Genomic DNA, 17114 nt, shown 5'->3' on the forward strand with positions numbered 1-17114 from the left:
GGCTGGGCCTACCGCGCCCATCTTCAGGCATCCACTTGGCAGCTACCCTAGCCCACCTGTTTGGATGCATGCGGCAGACGTGACCGACCTAGTCCCATTTCGTCTTCTCGCCAACGTCAGCAATGCGGGTTCTTGCAGTGTGGTGTTTCGGATACAACAGTAGAGTATAAAACAATATCTAACTTACCAGAAACCACTGATTATTCTCTTTGTAGGGCGCCAACGAGCCGACAGGCCGAGGAAGTTCATCATCATCTTCGTCTGATGACTCTGAGTCTGACTCTCTATGTGTTATGCGGGCTGACTGTTTCTTCTGGTGGAGAATAACTCATTATTTTTTGTGTATTGTATTAGTTTTCTCATACTATATTATGTCATTATAACAGGTCATTGGCTACAGTTTATTACAAAAATGGACAATTGAAAACTAATACATAATTCAGAGCACCATACTTGCGCCTATGCGAGTTGCCCTTTGAGGCCAGTGTTTCCAGCGGTCACCCTTACTAATTTTGCTCTATTTAGTCATATAATTAGCTTCAATAAAAAATGTGTGCGTGCGCGTGCGAATGCAAAAATTGTATATATCTAAACTAAGTTCCTGCCTCATTTGATAAATATCGGATAAATAATACTCAAGATATCGTGTAACAAACTTGGGGCATACACATTACCTGCCAATCATCTAACTTCTTGGTCGGTGACGGGCATGGCATTTCGCGGCCCAATTAGGGCTTCCATGACGCCCGACTGTGTAAACTAGCTCACGCTCATTTATCACCCTAACTTCATAAACTCCAGCCCGATTATTTTTATATTTTAACTTAAAAATTGTATTTATCTAAACTACGTTTCAGCCAAATTTCATGAATATTGGACAAAGAATACTCAAGATATCGTGTAACAAACGTTACCTGCCAATCATCTAACTTCTTGACGGTGCCGTGGTCGGTGACGGGCACGTCATGCCGCGGCAGCACCCGGATCCCGAGCCACGCCATGAACAGTAGGGCTCCGCGGGGACCACACTCTAACAAGTAGGCTCCGATTAGGGCTTCCACGCAGTCCGCTATCGATTTGTCTGGACAAAACCATTGAGTACGTTTAATAGCTAACGTGGCAGATTTTGAAGATTTTAAATATATTTTTCTTAAAAAGGTCCGGCCAGGTTGACTTTGCTAGTTAAAAATTAGGTATATTATGGTAAATCAAAACTTAAAATGTTAAAAATATTGCAGGCTCAATTAAGAGTCTCTATTTTCAAGCACTAAGCTGCACTAATGTAGCTAATTATTGCTATAATTTTAGTTTGACATGCCAGTTTAATTTTAATTTAGCTATGCGCAAATTTTTGCTTTTCAGGTGGACCTCTTTTTGACAAAAACGTGTACTATTTACTCTTTTTTTTTTCGAAAAACTATCAACTTTTGGATCAATTCTATGCGGTAAGTCGGAAGTTTTGTAATGCAATTTACATACTTTTGTATGAAAAACTGGGGGGACTTTTTACTTTAATTTGATCAATAATCTTCTTTCTGAAAACCCTTAGATACAAGTTTTGTAATAGGCCGACAGGTTACCTGGGATGCTGTGCTGCGTGATGAGATTATAGGGGATGAAACAGCCGGCGGGGGGCGCCTCCTGCCCGCCCTCCGAGTCCACCTGTGAGACAGGAAATAAATCACATACCCTTGATTACTTAAGGCCTCGTGGCTTTAGGATCTTCTCTCACTGTCTCTGAGCGTAATCGTGAGATGGCTGAGCGTTTTAACAAAAAAAAAACGAATGGCTCAATTCGATCAAAAATAAAATTGCGCATTTTTGCTCAAAGGAGTGTACAGGTTTTTAAAGGATCGGCGACGCACATGTAACACCTCTGGAGTTGCAGGCGTCCATAGTGACTGCTCGACATAGTTACATAATGTGCTAATTTACGCACGCACTAGTGCGGAAAAGTAGCACCATGTGTACTATATATTAATTATACTTACAGGCGCGTGGGCAGCCGGAGGGGCTTTGTGGCAGGGCGGCAGCCAGTTGTCGTGGGGTTCGAACTTGGACGCGATCATTCGCGCGCCGAGACGCTTGCGTAGACCCAGTCGGTACAGGTTCAAATTTGACACCTGTCAACATATTGACAGTTATATACAAATAATTTATAATTCAGATTCCTGCGCAGAACATGTGTTGTCAAATCTTCAGGTTCCAGCGCCATCTTGATAGTCCCGCGTCGTGATTAATTTTCTTTGTTTCTTGCTCATTAATATTGTTTAAAGTGTAATATCGATAGCTTATTATACAGTAAACTAATGTGGTAATGTGCAGTGAATGGAGAATAAATCTTGAAACGCGTTTAAGCACCATTTTGGAATCAACGGCCGGTGGTCCAACTATTTGTAAGAGCTAATAAAGTACAGTCTTGTACTAACCGTACAATTTTAGTCGTATTAAAAGATATTGATACTGGCGAAATAGTCCCACTGGACTAAAGCTATTATTTTAAAAAGATGAGGATAATGTGTTGTGAAGCGTATTCTTTAAGCATAGAATGTCTCAAATGATCCTTCTACTCGTTTTTCTGTTATCTATACCTGCTATACAAATCATTAATTACAAATTATTCGAATTTATTATTTTTAGATATCCTCTGCCTTTACCACTGGCGAGAAATGGCGCTTAGAACACTCAAGCGCCATCTACCGGTCAATGTGAACACTTCTAAGCCTTCGTACCTGCTTACTCCTCATATGGCTGATTTTCCCCACGTGCACAGTAGGTGCACGCAGTACAAATAAGCCGTGATGGCGAACTTAAAGCTGTCTCCGATGGTTTCCAGTCGTTCGAGTATAGAGCGCCATCTATCGGTCAGTGTGAACACTATCTTACCTGCTTACTCCTCATATGGCTGATTTTCCCCACATGCACAGTAGGTGTGCGCAGTACAAATAAGCCGTGACGGCAAACTTAAGGCTGTCTCGGATGGTTTCCAGTCGACCAAGGCTAAAGCGCCATCTATCGGCCAGGGTGAACTATGTAATTTATCGTGCGGTAGGTAACATAACATAGGTTGTAAGTTGATTGAATTGTCTGAGAATAAACATATATTTTTTTAATTTTTTTTTTTTTTACTATCTTACCTGCTTACCCTTCATATGGCTGAGTTTCCCCTCATGCACAGTAGGTTGCGCGTACAAATAAGCCGTGATGGCGAATTTAAGGCTGTCTCCGATGGTTTCCAGTCGTTCGAGTATAGAGCGCCATCTATCGGCCAGTGTGAACACTATCTTACCTGCTTACTCCGCATATGGCTGAGTTTCCCCTCATGCACAGTACAAATAAGCCTTGATGGCAAACTTAAGGCTGTCTCGGATGGTTTCCAGTCGACCAAGGCTAAAGCGCCATCTATCGGCCAGGGTGAACTATGTAATTTATTGCGCGGTAGGTAACATAACATAGGTTGTAAGTTGATACTAACAAATATGGACTGTATTGATTGTCTGAGAATAAATATTTTTAATTTTTTTTTTTGGTTTTTTTTTTTTACTATCTTACCTGCTTACTCCGCATATGGCTGAGTTTCCCCTCATGCACAGTAGGGTGCGCGCAGTACAGGTAAGCCGTGATGGCGAACTTTAGGAAACTGTCTCCGATGGTTTCCAGCCGTTCAAGGTTGATGCCATCGTTAGCGTTCGACATCGTCAGCGCCTTAAAAAGAGATTTTAATTTATTTTTCTACCGTGGTGTCACATGCCCGTTCATTCCTTTTAAAATCTTATACGGTGTATTCCGGTGGCTCCGAGTCATCCCCGAACGTCGGATAGTTCCCAAAATGACTTTGATGATATGATGGATTAATACAATTATCCGGTGTATTCCTATTTGTCCCCGCCGGCACAGATAGGACTACGTGTATACATATAAATCATTACCATGTGTATATAATATCTTTTCGAGTGTAACTACCGACGTAGCACACTTGTATCATAATGTACTAAAGAATTAATAGTATTTTATACAATCGTAATATAATAGAGAACTTCTCAGTCGAGTACCGTGTTGCTGAGTTGCCTAAGTAAGGTACGAAATTGAAAAGCTTGATTATATCACTATTGTATACAATACTTTTTCTACGAGACATCTAAAATGATTATTTTTTAATTGTAAAACCTTAATAATTAATGAAAATTGGCGAGTATCTCAGTAGACAAAGACATAAACCCCGCGCCCGTTTATTTTTCCTATGGGAGCGCGGCGGCACGTGATTGGTATTTTTTTTTATAGTTGACTACAGCGTATTGAAAAGAATCTTATAGTTGAGTTGGGAGCCCATACTTGAAAAGTCCCAATTATAGTTTGCTATACGAAATCTTAATTCAAACATTAATTCAAAACTAATAAAAGCCACATACCTGTAAAATAACACTTGGACTCGGCCCCGGGTGCCCCTCCAAACTCGGTTGAAAATCAAAGTCAAACTCCTTCCCATTCTGCCCCTTACTATCCTCATAATACGGTTTGAATTCCCTCTCACCGACACGCTTCACTTTCTCTGCATAACTCTCCATTGTATCAAAACCTATATTCGATACTTTCTCATTCTTATACTCTGGTGAATCCATATCAACGTCTATCATAGAGAAACAAGTGTATTTTTTCATTTCTTCCTCTGATAAACTATTTTTAAATTCAGCCAGTAACGATCGTTTGTTTTTCTCGATCGCTTCTAAGGTTATTGGTCCATTTTCGATGTTTAAAAAGTCGTTTTTATATGGGAAGAGTTGTTCGAATCTTGTTTTTACTTCGTCGTGTGGTATGGGTTCGGATTTTCGGCTATCCTTAAATGGGTCGGGTAGGATGTCTGTGATTGGTTGATCTTGGTGTATAAGGAGGCCTTTTTGGATGATTTCTTGTTCGTGTTCGGCGACTGATTGTTGGAACTGTTGTAGGCACTGTAACAATAAAAAGTTACGTCTTAACCGCCGTATGTTATACATAAAATTGTTACGCAGACGAAACAATGGTACAAGCTAAATTCGTTCGTTTCACAAACCCACACTCTTATTTTAATGCCTTTCATTATATAGATAACAGTCACATAAACTGCTATTATAAAGCCGTACGACGATAAGGTAGCATTTCCACCAACGACCTGCGAGGGTGCGTAGCGAGGGATGTGTTTATCACGAACCAATAGAAGGCCCTCATTTACCTATCTGGGCTCAGCGCAGCTCTAGTGGAAACAGCTCAGCGGAGCGAAGTTTTAGGACATAACAGGGAAAACAAAACAGGGAAAGATGTGAACCATGGCGGCGGCGTGAAGCTCCTGGCGTCGTCCTCCCAGTGATGTAGATATGTCTCACCTGTGTGGGCGCGTCGCCAGCGCGCATGGCGGCGGCGTGAAGCTCCTGGCGTCATCCTCACCTGTGTGGGCACGTCGCCAGCGCGCATGGCGGCAGCGTGAAGCTCCTGGCGTCATCCTCACCTGTGAGGGCGCGTCGCCAGCGCGCATGGCGGCAGCGTGAAGCTCCTGGCGTCATCCTCACCTGTGTGGGCGCGTCGCCAGCGCGCATGGCGGCAGCGTGAAGCTCCTGGCGTCATCCTCACCTGTGTGGGCGCGTCGCCAGCGCGCATGGCGGCAGCGTGAAGCTCCCGGCGTCATCCTCACCTGTGTGGGCGCGTCGCCAGCGCGCATGGCGGCAGCGTGAAGCTCCCGGCGTCATCCTCACCTGTGTGGGCGCGTCGCCAGCGCGCATGGCGGCAGCGTGAAGCTCCCGGCGTCATCCTCACCTGTGTGGGCGCGTCGCCAGCGCGCATGGCGGCAGCGTGAAGCTCCCGGCGTCATCCTCACCTGTGTGGGCGCGTCGCCAGCGCGCATGGCGGCAGCGTGAAGCTCCCGGCGTCATCCTCACCTGTGTGGGCGCGTCGCCAGCGCGCATGGCGGCAGCGTGAAGCTCCCGGCGTCATCCTCACCTGTGTGGGCGCGTCGCCAGCGCGCATGGCGGCAGCGTGAAGCTCCCGGCGTCATCCTCACCTGTGTGGGCGCGTCGCCAGCGCGCATGGCGGCAGCGTGAAGCTCCCGGCGTCATCCTCACCTGTGTGGGCGCGTCGCCAGCGCGCATGGCGGCAGCGTGAAGCTCCCGGCGTCACCCTCACCTGTGTGGGCGCGTCGCCAGCGCGCATGGCGGCAGCGTGAAGCTCCCGGCGTCACCCTCACCTGTGTGGGCGCGTCGCCAGCGCGCATGGCGGCAGCGTGATGCTCCTGGCGTCACCCTCACCTGTGTGGGCGCGTCGCCAGCGCGCATGGCGGCAGCGTGATGCTCCTGGCGTCATCCTCACCTGTGTGGGCGCGTCGCCAGCGCGCATGGCGGCAGCGTGAAGCTCCTGGCGTCACCCTCACCTGTGTGGGCGCGTCGCCAGCGCGCATGGCGGCAGCGTGAAGCTCCTGGCGTCACCCTCACCTGTGTGGGCGCGTCGCCAGCGCGCATGGCGGCAGCGTGAAGCTCCTGGCGTCACCCTCACCTGTGTGGGCGCGTCGCCAGCGCGCATGGCGGCAGCGTGAAGCTCCTGGCGTCACCCTCACCTGTGTGGGCGCGTCGCCAGCGCGCATGGCGGCAGCGTGAAGCTCCTGGCGTCACCCTCACCTGTGTGGGCGCGTCGCCAGCGCGCATGGCGGCAGCGTGAAGCTCCTGGCGTCACCCTCACCTGTGTGGGCGCGTCGCCAGCGCGCATGGCGCCAGCGCGCATGGCGGCAGCGTGAAGCTCCTGGCGTCACCCTCACCTGTGTGGGCGCGTCGCCAGCGCGCATGGCGGCAGCGTGAAGCTCCTGGCGTCACCCTCACCTGTGTGGGCGCGTCGCCAGCGCGCATGGCGGCAGCGTGAAGCTCCTGGCGTCACCCTCACCTGTGTGGGCGCGTCGCCAGCGCGCATGGCGGCAGCGTGAAGCTCCTGGCGTCACCCTCACCTGTGTGGGCGCGTCGCCAGCGCGCATGGCGGCAGCGTGAAGCTCCTGGCGTCACCCTCACCTGTGTGGGCGCGTCGCCAGCGCGCATGGCGGCAGCGTGAAGCTCCTGGCGTCACCCTCACCTGTGTGGGCGCGTCGCCAGCGCGCATGGCGGCAGCGTGAAGCTCCTGGCGTCACCCTCACCTGTGTGGGCGCGTCGCCAGCGCGCATGGCGGCAGCGTGAAGCTCCTGGCGTCACCCTCACCTGTGTGGGCGCGTCGCCAGCGCGCATGGCCCGCGCGTGCGCGGCCGCGTCGCGCGCGTCGTCGCCGCGGTCCGGCTGCGGCGCGGGCCGCGCGGCGCGCCGCTCCACGTCCACCGCCTCCGCTTCGTGAGCCGTCTTGTATTCTATTCGGACGCCCATTGCCGCTGGAAAGGGAAGATAGATTAGAACTACACTAAGTGGACCCCTTTAATCCGAACACCCCATAATCCGGACGAATCCGGCACTGGCGACGGCGGGGTGTGCGGGGTTGAGACGGGCGGGCATTAATATTATCCTATATTGAAATTGTATTACGTATGAAACTGACCTGTTTCTGTTTGAGGTCAAATTTCAAAAAAATATTGCACTATTTTAACACTTAACTCGACATCAAGTGAAGTTTACACAATTTGTTAAGATGCTGATGATGATGATGATTTGTTAACCTACTAATGAGATTTGTTATTTGACTTTACAGTGATAATATTATGTCCTAATATTACTTATTATTAATTGTGTATAGCGGAGTTTATTGAAAAGATGTTGTAATAATTTTTACAGTATATATGGTGCTACTTTACCGCACTAGTGCGAAAATTAGCATATTACGTCACTGTGTCGAACATTTAAAGGGCCATACGTACTGTAAAACGTTGTACGATACATGTGCGAATAGATAATTCGCAACTCGTGTCGATTTAAAACACTCCCTTCAGTCGTGTTTTAATATATCGCCACTCGTTTCGAATTTCCTATTTTTCGCACTTATATCGTAATGTACTATTAATCTGCATTACTCGATAAATGGATGAAATACATGAGAAACTACGTCTGTGACGTCACTTCTCGAACGGCATGTGCCATGATCGACCAGTTGCAAGTGGCTGGTCAGCAGTGGATATAAAATGGTCCGACCAAAGTCATTGGAAACATTCTTCCTTGCGCTGCAACACAGAAGTTAATCGTCGCCACAGGAATATTTATGTACTTTCACGATTAAATTGATGGATTAACTAGTCAATAATTAACTCAAGGAAAGTCGTAACCTAAATAAGCTGTCTAATGAATTGGATATAGATATGTCGGAGACAGATCGGGTATTTACGGACGCTCAATTGTAGCGTAGTGCGCGAACAGCTATGATTGGTCGATCGGGTAGCTGACGTCACATCGAACCAGCTAGCCCCACTTCGTGCGCTAGGATGGAGTCGGGCAGGCCAAGACGTGTTTCATTCTCCGACTGACTGCGCTCGAGTGAACACCTTGGTCCTACCACGGAACTGTTCTCGCTACATTATGTTACTTAGTGCTCGATAATTGTGTGTCCAATAAATAAAAAACCATTTGATTTCCATCATTGTCTCAATACTCGAATTACCCAGCAACGCCCAATGTCTGAAGATATTGATCCGTCAGATATGTTCAACTGTAGCATTTCTAGCGTGAGACGTAATTTATTGCAGAGATATTTCTAGTCTTTTGAGTGAGCGTGTTGTCGCCTTCTTGAATACTTATTACTTACTTATTTATTATCTATTTTACCTTCGTCGTCATTATGTTACTAAGTTAAGTACTAATTAAAACAAGTAATATTACTTTGCTAATCCGCGAGAAAATAACGTGTTAGTCAATCAGTGCTAACCCGTTATACTTACTTGCGTATTTTTACATGCAATTAATTAACCACAGTCAGTCAGTTGTCGGGTGTCATACCGTCAACATCTCCAGCATCTCCTGAGGATGCCTCGTAGAGAGGCGAAACACGTGTCGAGTTTTGTACTTTTGGTGGTGGGTTGTTATATTTATTTGCGTATTTATTTTTGCGGTGGGAGGGTGGGAACATTAATTGCATGTAAAAATACGCAAGTAAGTATAACGGGTTAGCACTGATTGACTAACACGTTATTTTCTCGCGGATTAGCAAAGTAATATTACTTGTTTTAATTAGCATGGATTTCCGCAAAGTAACGCCTGATTCTATTAATTAAGTTAAGTACTATTTTAGATAATTCCACATTATCCTTATTAGGTATCATTTGTATTCGCTTTGTTCACATATGTGGTTGCAATAGTGCGTGATCTTAGTTTAGTATTATGTCACTACCTGTGAGTTTCTATGATTGGCTTCCTGTATCTACTATATTTTCTATTTTAATGTGACAGCTGTTGGATCTCCAAATTAAAAAAAAAGCGCCATTTAGTTGCTTAAAAGTTTTTTTTTTTGTTATATAATATTTTTATGAAAAACATATGGATAGATCAATAATAAGTCAACATACCATTGCTTCTACTGCTACAGAACCCGCTTGTGTCTGTGTCGTCGCTATCTTCAGAGTTCAGATCTGAATCGTCCGTGTCGAAGTCACTGAAATCGTTGTGAAACATTTACCCATATACATTTACATTTTATGTTTTTGTTGGACCCGGGTACGTCCTTAAACTACGTCGAAAAGAGAGGTATGGGCATTGTGAATGTCATCTCGCTTTGTGTGGTAGGGCACAGCCAGTGGATGTCATTCCAGATCTAGAGCAGAGCCCAACTGGGGAAGTACCTCCACCTTACAGAGGACCGCAGCCAAATAACACTAGACCCTACTCATAGTGTTGTGTTCCTGCCGAAGAGTAAGGTTGCCAGAGTTCAACGAGAATGCGGAGTGTTAGGGTCGGCAATGAGTCGGTCGGTCGGTTTAATGAGACAAACGTCAACACATTACACAGGAACATTACAATCTGCCTGATCTTACGATCGGGCGCCGTGTACAAGCAATTTGAGGACGGCAAATACTTATTGGCGTGTGTTTCTACCCGCTCCTATTAATACTGACAGTCCTAGGTACTTTATACTATTGTTGATTTATTCCTATAATTAATGAAATACTTTCTTTCAAAGTATTATATAATGTTATGAGTAACAACACATTTCCTGCGACCCAAAGGTTGTCTGGAAGACATCGCCATTTGTTACCTGGTTCTATTTACCTTTAAAATGAATTTTTAGTTTTACATGTATGTAAAATGTATATTTATTGGTGTATAATACAATATTTACTTACAACATACAAAAATATGCAAGTGAATTACCTCGACATGTAGGAGCAATCGCTGTCCGCCATGGAGAATGTCCGCGAAGGGTTGAACTGGCTCTTCGGCTTCTGAACAGGGTCGCACCAGTTCGCACCACCTGCAGACAACAAATTTAACTAACCCTTTTAAGTGCCCTTAACACAAAACAATCACTAGACAAAACTAGTAATTGAAACGTTAAAAAATTCGTTTATAAAAGTTAAAATTACGTTCTGGTAATAGAGGTGGATTTTCAAAGAAAACTTTGTAGCCACAGTAAATTTACTGCCATATTTCGACACATGATTGAAACTTTTAGAACGCCATTTGACTTTAATCCTTATTTTTCCACTGATGTGTTAAATTTATTAAATATCAAAACGTGGCGCGAGTGATGTTCTATGACTGTACTAGGAGCACAGGACTCACCGGAGGCGGAAGTACAGAAGGTCAGGTTGGGAGGCAGCGGTTCTAGAAACTCGGCGAACTTCGGCGGCTCCGGGATGTTCGATGACTGTACTAGGAGCACAGGACTCACCGGAGGCGGAAGTCAGAAGGTCAGGTTGGGAGGCAGCGGTTCTAGAAACTCGTCGAACTCCGGGGGCTCCGGGATGTTCGATGAAGGTACTAGGAGCACAGGACTCACCGGAGGCGGAAGTGCAGAAGGTCAGGTTGGGAGGCAGCGGTTCTAGAAACTCGTCGAACTCCGGCGGCTCCGGGATGTTCGATGACTGTACTAGGAGCACAGGACTCACCGGAGGCGGAAGTGCAGAAGGTCAGGTTGGGAGGCAGCGGTTCTAGAAACTCGTCGAACTCCGGCGGCTCCGGGATGTTCGATGACTGTACTAGGAGCACAGGACTCACCGGAGGCGGAAGTGCAGAAGGTCAGGTTGGGAGGCAGCGGTTCTAGAAACTCGTCGAACTCGGCCGGCTCCGGGATGGAGGACGCCATGTTGTTGTCCCAAGTGCCGATTTCGAAACCCTGGAACATACCAACCTCGGTAACTCGAAATTGGAGGTGACATCAAATAAAATGCTAATTAACAATAGGGTTGTTTCCATCTACAAATCTTAGGGCAGAATTGTATCCCAATAAATTCTTTTGGATTATAAGAACATGTTAAACTACTTTTAGGGGACCTGTAATGACCATATTTTTGTAAATATTGAATTTAAAAGACCTTTTGGCACACGTCACGTGACCAAACTCTAAACATCACAACTCTCGGATTGACACTGTTGACAGTGTGCATGTGTCAAACCGTAAACTGTGACGTCACACAATTTTCAAAGAGCGTTTTGGGCGCGAAAGCATCTGTCAAAATATATTTTGTTAATTTAACATATTTAAAGCCGTTTTTAGTATAAAAGTTGAATTTTAGGGCAACTTTTAGTTAATATAGAACGTAATACAAGCGTTTCAAAAAATTGGAAACAACCCTATTGAGGTGGACAAATTTAAACATTAAAATACCTTTGTGTAAATTAGAACGTATTGATTAAAAAAAAATAAGCATAGTAGAATTTTGAACTCTGTTATTCTGGACCTACATCTACAGTTCCCAAACTCATAAGCGGCATTGAACCTTTTAAGTCTAAGGAGAGACTTTGCCTCCTTGTGTGTTCCACCGCTTGTACAATGGGCTGTGCTCTGAGGAATTGTTTGACATGATGCCGACGGCCGCTTTCTATCACCGCACCGCTCGCCGTCGGCAGAGTGTTCATCCTCACACCCTAGAACCTAAATGGTCGCGTACTGTGCGGTTTAAGAGGAATTTCCTCCCGCGCACGCTCCGGCTGTGGAATGATCTCCCTGCCGAGGTTTTTCCGAGGATATACAGTATAGGGTTCTTCAAAGGTGTGTACAGGTTTTTTAAAGGGTCGGCAACGCGCATGTAACACCCCTGTAGTTGCAAGCGTCCATAGGCTACGATGACTGCTTACCATCAGGCGGGCCGTAAGCTTGTTTGCCACCGACGTGGCATTTAAAAAAATACAGTGGCACCAACTGGTGAGCACGAAAACGTTAGCCCTCATTGAAATCAGTTCCAATGTGTTCCAAGTTAACTCTATACCGATTTTAAACTGACAGTCACCTGCAAGAATATATAAAAAATATCTTTTTTTTTTATACTACGTCGGTGGCAAACAAGCATACGGCCCGCCTGATGGTAAGCAGTCTCCGTGGCCTATGTACGCCTGCAACTCCAGAGGAGTTACATGCGCGTTGCCCCCTCCCGCCCCTCGTTGAGCTCTGGCAACCTTACTCACCGGCAGGAACACAACACTATGAGTAGGGTCTAGTGTTATTTGGCTTTGTGTTAGTTTATCTGACACGGATCTTATTAAGAGCGTGTTACATATTTTCGCAGCCTTCGTAGAGTAACATATTATTGCAGGGGACTATGACAAAGTGTGGATGGCCATAATAAACGTCATATTTTCATACAAAAGACTCTTTCACACTTCGTCATTGCAGTCTGTGCAGAATCAACTTGGTCCATGTAGAAACTTTTTAACTTACGCTCTCGGCATCCTCCTTCTCCTGCAAAATATCGTTTAGCGTTTTTTCCTTAGGTTCTTCCGTCTCTTTCTTCTCCTCGTGTTCTCTCTCCTTCTCCAACTCCATCTCGTCTTCATCTTTCGGTTCCTCTTCGTTTTCTTTCCTCTTCTCGTTCTTCTCAGAGTCAGCGCTCAGCACCTGAATTGAAGATATATTTAATAAACGTTTTCAGCAAAAGTAAAATTTTTGGTACAAGCTTTTATCGCAAACTGAATTTTCTTTCCAAAAATCCACATTTAGGTCGCATTGTTTGGCGGAACTATGGAAACATGGCCACCGCCTATATCCATCATCAGATCAGCTCCATGTCATCATAGTACCTGTATGTGTACCTGTAGTGATGTACATCCGATTTACATATAATAATATATGCAAAGTTTCAGCTCAATCGGAAATCAGGAAGTGGGTCAAATTTAGCTTACAACGATTTGATCCCCATCAAAACAAACTAACATAAATACATGGGTACTAACAGGGCAAGTTAAATAAAAACTTGTAAAAAATATAGAAGAACAAAATTATCAAACAGTCAACCCTAGCGTTGTTTGCCCAGGGCGAGCGGTCAACAAACAGGCGGGTCCACACATAACGAGGCGCCTCGCGAGGAAATTGCCGCGCGAGGCAGCTCGGTCGGTGGAGACTGCAAACGACAGAACTTAAAAGGCAGCCCTCGTATATCTGACGGCGACTGTACCTAAATTAATTTGTATGTTACGAGTAGGAATGGACGTCTGCTAGCGAAATAATCGTATTCCAACTAAAAGACCGGGGATCAATTAAGTGTTGATAGAGTTAGACCAAGATAAGTCTGCAACGATTTTATGCGTAATAATTTAATAGAAGTTTGACGTATAAAATAACACTTGCACTGCGTGTGCTATCAAAATCTCTTGGTCTAACTCTAGCTCAGTTAGACAAAGCAATGGGACTGGTGTTTTGAAAGGGTGCAAAGTTAAGTACCGGTAAGTAAAAACTTATATTTAATCAGTAAGATAGCGTCTTACCTCGGCCAGGCTCCATCCAAAGTCAAGCGGGGGCCATTGGAACCCGGGTCCGACCCTTGGGACCCCTAGCGCCACGCCTGCCGCTACGCCGCGACGTATTTCGTCTGCTATTAGTAGTGCGTTGATTCTGGGAACAAACAATCTTTTCTCCAAAATGTCCCGTTTTGAGCAATTATAGTTATATTTTATTAGTTATATTTAATTATTTATTTTAAGATTATTATAATGTAATGTTTACCCAGGTATTGGCTGTTGTATTTATAAAATGTTGTTATGTATTTTTCATGTCACTATATGATGTTACTATAAATGTTGTATTGACTTGTAAAAGAGCCCTTGAGGCCTACTTGCAGAATAAAATTTTGAATTTTGAATTTTAGGTATTTGAGTGATAATTGTTCACATCAACTTCTTCCTGGGATCAACAACGGACTATGATTATTTCTCCTAGTAATGGGGATGCATTAAAATTCTGAGAAATCGTAGCTTAAAAATGGCGATCTGCTTAATATAAACCAGATGTTTTGATACTGTCGTCTCGGTCATAAAACTCACACTCCGAGCGTGCACGCTTGACGTCAACCGCTAAAGGCTTGTGCACGCCGGATGTGTGCGTAGACGTGCACGTTGTAATATACAGATCCTTGGTGAGAGACATAAAAAAAAACTATCTGCCTGCTCTGTAAAAACAATTTGACCTAACCTATAAAGTACGCAAGGTAAAGCGACGGTGGCGAACCACAGTGGCGCCGCGAAGGGGTGCACGGTGCACAGTTCCGGTACTAATATCTGCTTCTGGTCTAGTCGGTCGCGTTTGGCGCGCCGAGTGCGCTCTGAGGAGACGGGTAGGGCTACGCCTTTGCGGTTCACGTATCTGAAAATAAATAAGTTTTGGCATATCATTTTTGGTACAAGCTTTTATAGCTGACTGTCCTTTTTTTTCCACAGGCAACTAATACTCATCGAGACAATTCTAAAAACCCCAAACACAATTAGGTTGCGTTGTTTTATCACAGAGTTCCTAAGGCTATATTATCAGATCGGCTTGATGGTACCATAATATTGCATTGTCACCCGACTCACATATGTATGCATATTTTCAGCTTCATCGGAAACCAGGAAGTGGGTCAAATCTAACTTGCAAGATTTGTCCTAATAATTCAAGTTATAAAATGAAGTAGATGTCATATATTGATATTCATTTATTAGTATTAAGCATACATTGTCAAAAATATTAAAGATACACAATAATCATTACACTAGATTAATACAAAGTAGGCACAAATTTGGAAAATATTTACAGTTTAACATAAAACAATAAATAGTAATTTTATAATGACACAAGAATAAAAAATCTGTAGAAATAAGAAATAAAAAATATCAATATATGTCAAAAATTAATTGGATTGTTTTTTAAAGCGGGTTCACATTTCCTCGCGAGGCGACTCGGTCGGTGGAGACGTGCCTCGCTCAAGGCATAGCGGCCGCGAGTGCGTCTGCTTCGCCCGAGACATGTCTACAAAACAGAGCTGCTTCGCGCAGCAATTTCCTTGCGAGGAGGGTCGTTCTATGAGGATCCGTGTATATATAGAGTCATTCACGAAGACGCGTGCCTTGACTAGAAATATCATGTTATTCAAAGTCAGAGAAATCTGCGCGTCATCGTGGATGACACAAACTAAAGCAAAAATTATACATTTGACTGCGTTATTAACAATAAATGGGGGACAATAGATACATCGAATACTCTTTATTGGCACACCTCAGTAAAAAGATACAAGAAAAAAACAATAATGCTTGGCCTCTAAAAATTATTGAAGATGAATTTTTTTATTGATGTTACTTCTCTAATTTGAATTTTTTATGTAATGTTTATTGTGTAATTTAATTTTAATTAATTTTATTGTTAATTGTGTAATTTAATTTCAATTAAGCTGGGCACTAGTGTAGTCCAAGTCTAATAGAGGCTGGTTCGGCTGTGTGAGTGTGACGCCATATTTGCTCTTGTAGTAGTATATTATCTTATCTTATTTATATGACGTCGGTGGTAAACCGCTTGATGGTAAGCAGTCTCCGTAGCCTATACACGCCTGCAACTCTAGAGGAGTTACAGTATGCGCGTTGCTGACCCTAACGCTCCACACCCTCCTTGAGCAACCTTACTCACCGGCAGGAACACAACACTATGAGTAGGGTCTAGTGTTATTTGGCTGCGGTTTTCTGTAAGGCGGAGGTACTTCCCCAGTTGGGCTCTGCTCTAGATCTGGAATGACATCCGCTGTGCTGTGTCGCTATGTGTGTATTTACCTGGGCGTGAGCAGATTGAGCCGGGCACTGGTGTGGTCCACGTCTAACAGAGGCTGGTTCGGCTGTGTGAGTGTAACTCCATATTTGCTATTGTAGTAATCTCGGAAGCTTGTGTGCGTGTCGGACGGGAACTCGGAGTCCGGGGTCAGGTTGGAGCATATTTCGGCTACTAGGAAGAACTGGAAGAGAAGATATAGTAATAAGTCCTTCATAAAGTATATTATTAACTTTGTATGAAAACAGACGTAGACTCGGAATAATGTGAAAGACAGTACACAATAACCGACGACCAGTCTGGCCGTGGGTAGCAAAGAGAATTTGAAATAGAGGTGGATTATCAAATAAAACTTTGTAGCCACAGTAAATTTACTGCCATCTTTCGATACATGATTCAAACTTTTAGGACGCGATTTGACTTTGATCCTTATTCTTTCACTCATATGCATACCCCGGGGTTTTCGGTGCGGAAATGTTTTACACTAGCCAAAAAACAGGTTAAAACTATAAAAACCAATACTATTTTAATATTTCTAAGCGCATTTGAAGCTTACCTTCTATTTTTAATTCATAGTTTGGTAATTATTTTACAATAGACAAAGTTATAAATACAAGAAAACATTCCCGCACCGAAAACCCCGGGGTATGCTCATATGTGTTGTTGTTGTTGTTGTCCTAAAGCACCCCAGAGGTGCAAAGGGCCTTCACAAGCTCGCGCCACGCCTTCCTATCTTCAGCTCGCCTTCTGGCCTCGCTCCAGCTCAACCCGACCGCTCCTAGCTCTCTTTGGACGGACCGTTGCCAAGAGTGTACCGGACGCCCGGAGCCACGGCTTCCGTCCGGCGGTTTCCACGCGAAGGCTATGGTAGCATTATTCGTTTCCCCTCTTCGAATAGTATGTCCTATCCATCTCCATTGTTGTTCAGCAGCTCATATGTGTTAAATATGAAAAAGTGGCGCCATCTTACCGGGCAT

The 17114-nt window shown here is 44.7% G+C and overlaps 1 protein-coding gene across 1 annotated transcript in view; it reads right to left on the reverse strand.

Moving 5' to 3' along the window:
* Positions 1–17114, reverse strand: part of LOC133532693 (endoribonuclease Dcr-1) — a 59011-nt gene that overhangs the window by 11559 nt on the left and 30338 nt on the right. The window contains exons 23-36 of the mRNA XM_061871463.1: positions 16143–16321; positions 14539–14709; positions 13836–13962; positions 12793–12969; positions 11133–11250; positions 10287–10386; positions 9485–9570; positions 7206–7369; positions 4410–4949; positions 3553–3705; positions 1992–2123; positions 1581–1662; positions 915–1081; positions 188–313 (exon numbers count right to left, since the gene is read on the reverse strand). Of these exons, the coding sequence (XP_061727447.1) occupies positions 188–313; positions 915–1081; positions 1581–1662; positions 1992–2123; positions 3553–3705; positions 4410–4949; positions 7206–7369; positions 9485–9570; positions 10287–10386; positions 11133–11250; positions 12793–12969; positions 13836–13962; positions 14539–14709; positions 16143–16321 (2322 nt within the window). The remainder of the gene's footprint in view (positions 1–187; positions 314–914; positions 1082–1580; positions 1663–1991; positions 2124–3552; positions 3706–4409; positions 4950–7205; positions 7370–9484; positions 9571–10286; positions 10387–11132; positions 11251–12792; positions 12970–13835; positions 13963–14538; positions 14710–16142; positions 16322–17114) is intronic.

This window comes from Cydia pomonella, chromosome 27 (genome assembly GCF_033807575.1).
Source record: "Cydia pomonella isolate Wapato2018A chromosome 27, ilCydPomo1, whole genome shotgun sequence".
Classification (NCBI taxonomy): Eukaryota; Metazoa; Arthropoda; class Insecta; order Lepidoptera; family Tortricidae; genus Cydia; species Cydia pomonella.